The sequence below is a fragment of the Urocitellus parryii genome, chromosome 2, assembly GCF_045843805.1.
Source record: "Urocitellus parryii isolate mUroPar1 chromosome 2, mUroPar1.hap1, whole genome shotgun sequence".
Taxonomy (NCBI): domain Eukaryota; kingdom Metazoa; phylum Chordata; class Mammalia; order Rodentia; family Sciuridae; genus Urocitellus; species Urocitellus parryii.
In genome coordinates this window covers 147,542,246-147,544,232 of record NC_135532.1, presented here as the reverse complement: position 1 = coordinate 147,544,232, position 1,987 = coordinate 147,542,246, and the positions used below count along the sequence as shown (strand labels likewise).

At 33.1% G+C, this 1,987-nt stretch overlaps 1 protein-coding gene across 1 annotated transcript; it reads right to left on the bottom strand.

Moving 5' to 3' along the window:
• LOC113178123 (olfactory receptor 5K17-like) lies at positions 1 to 981 on the bottom strand. Its single transcript, XM_026382578.2, has one exon. It carries the CDS (start codon positions 979 to 981, stop codon positions 1 to 3), a length of 981 nt encoding a protein of 326 aa, XP_026238363.2.
• Between the last annotated feature and the right edge of the window lie 1,006 nt (positions 982 to 1,987).

Sequence of the window (1,987 nt, the reverse complement as noted above, 5' to 3'; positions counted from 1 at the left end):
TTATTTATGAAAACATTTCCAAAAATTAAAAACCGTTTGCAGTAGAGGCTGAAGTTTAAGAATGTTGTAGGTCCTCATGACTTTTTTGAGAACATTTATCACTTCCTTATTTCTCAGACTATATATAAAAGGGTTTAGTAAGGGAATTACTATTGTATAAAATATTGACACTAGTATACCTTTATACTCTTCTTTGAATGGTCGGATATATGTGAGAAGACAAATGTAGAATATTGAGACTGACAGAAAATGGGATGCACAAGTTGAAAATGCTCTACCTCTCCCCTCCTTAGATTTCATTCTGAAAATAGTGAAAATAATGTAAAGATAAGAAATCAAGACAGTGGAAATAGTAAAGATTTGAATTGGCATTGAAAAAATATATATCATTAATTCATTAATAAAAGGGTCAGTACAGGAGAGTTTATACAGGGGAAGGATATCACAGAAAAAATGATCAATTTTATGAGATCTGCAGAAAGTTAGCCTTAATAGAAAGGTAGTATGAATCATAGAATGCAGATTACTAGCTATTAAAGTTCCTATAGTCATCTGAATGCAGAGTTTCTTTGACATTAGAGTGTGGTACTGCAGGGGGCTGCATATGGCCACATAGCGGTCATAGGCCATTGCTGCCAGAAGAAAGCAGTCTGCAGTCTCAGCAAGACAGAGAAAATAAAGCTGTGTCATGCATTCATAGAGGGAAATCCTTCTGTCCTCAGAAAAGAAGTTCTGCAACATCTTGGGAGTGATGGCACAGGAACAGCAGGAATCCATGAGAGCCAGGTTGCCCAGGAAGATGTACATTGGTGTGTGAAGACGGCGCTCCATGTAAATCAAGGCCACCAACCCTAGATTCCCCACCATGGTGACCAGATAGATGGCAGAGAATACCACAAACAGAAGGACCTTCAGGTTTTGGTTATCTGTAAATCCCAGGAGGATAAATTCGGTTTCTAAAGAATGATTAGTCTCAGGCATTCCTGGCTTGTGCTAAGACATAAATTGTAAAGAAGTTCAATTGAGATTATAAGCAGAATGTGTTTCATTCACCCCTTTTAATTACTGTAAGAACACAAAGAAGACTTTTCTACTTCAAATCATCCTATGCTATCTCCTGAAAACTGGCACACTCATAGTATATGAAGTCTTGTGAGAAGAAATATATCACGAAGTGAGCACACAACAGGGATTGTCTGGGAATGTCTGTGTGAATTCCTAGGATGGAAAAGCTCTTTGTACATGGCCATGTACAGATCATGGTAGATATAATTATTTTTCCATTTCCCATCTTTAAAAACATTGTCTTACTGTAACTTTCTCTCTATGAATTAAAGAATAAGTTATAAATATAATTCCTGAGATTAATTTGATACTTAAAATAAATTATTCTTTAGACATTTTAATGAATAGATGTCTAAGTTTTTTTTAAAAATGTGCAGAGTCACAGTGTGTTTGAGAAATATATTCTATAATTTGGTAAATTTTCACAGGTAAGGTCACCAAGAGATATTTTAAAGAAATATCTAGTAATTCTTTAAGACAGTGTAGGAATATAAAACATACTAAAATTCTTTAATAAATTAAACATTTGTTTTATATTCCTTTTGACATATTCTCAAACCTACTTCTATCTTTTACATCAAATATTTCTGGAGTTATTTCTCTTAATTATCTGTTTGTCTCAATATTTGTCTCTAATTTAAACTGTCATATATATATATGCATATCTAAAATTATGAGACTCATTGACAAAGTTTCCATTCACAGTGTGCATATGTTTCATAATAAATGTCTATCTCCTATAATCTCAAACATCTTCTCTAGAAAAAAAAAATCCACTTTTTGTTCAGTCATATAGAGTTTCCCCACTTATTTCACTATTTAAACTTGCAGACTCAAATGTATGTTATGTTATAGCATATTCACAAAGGAAATATTATGACAAGTTCAAGAAGTAGCCAGTTGCATTCTTTTGGAAATCTAT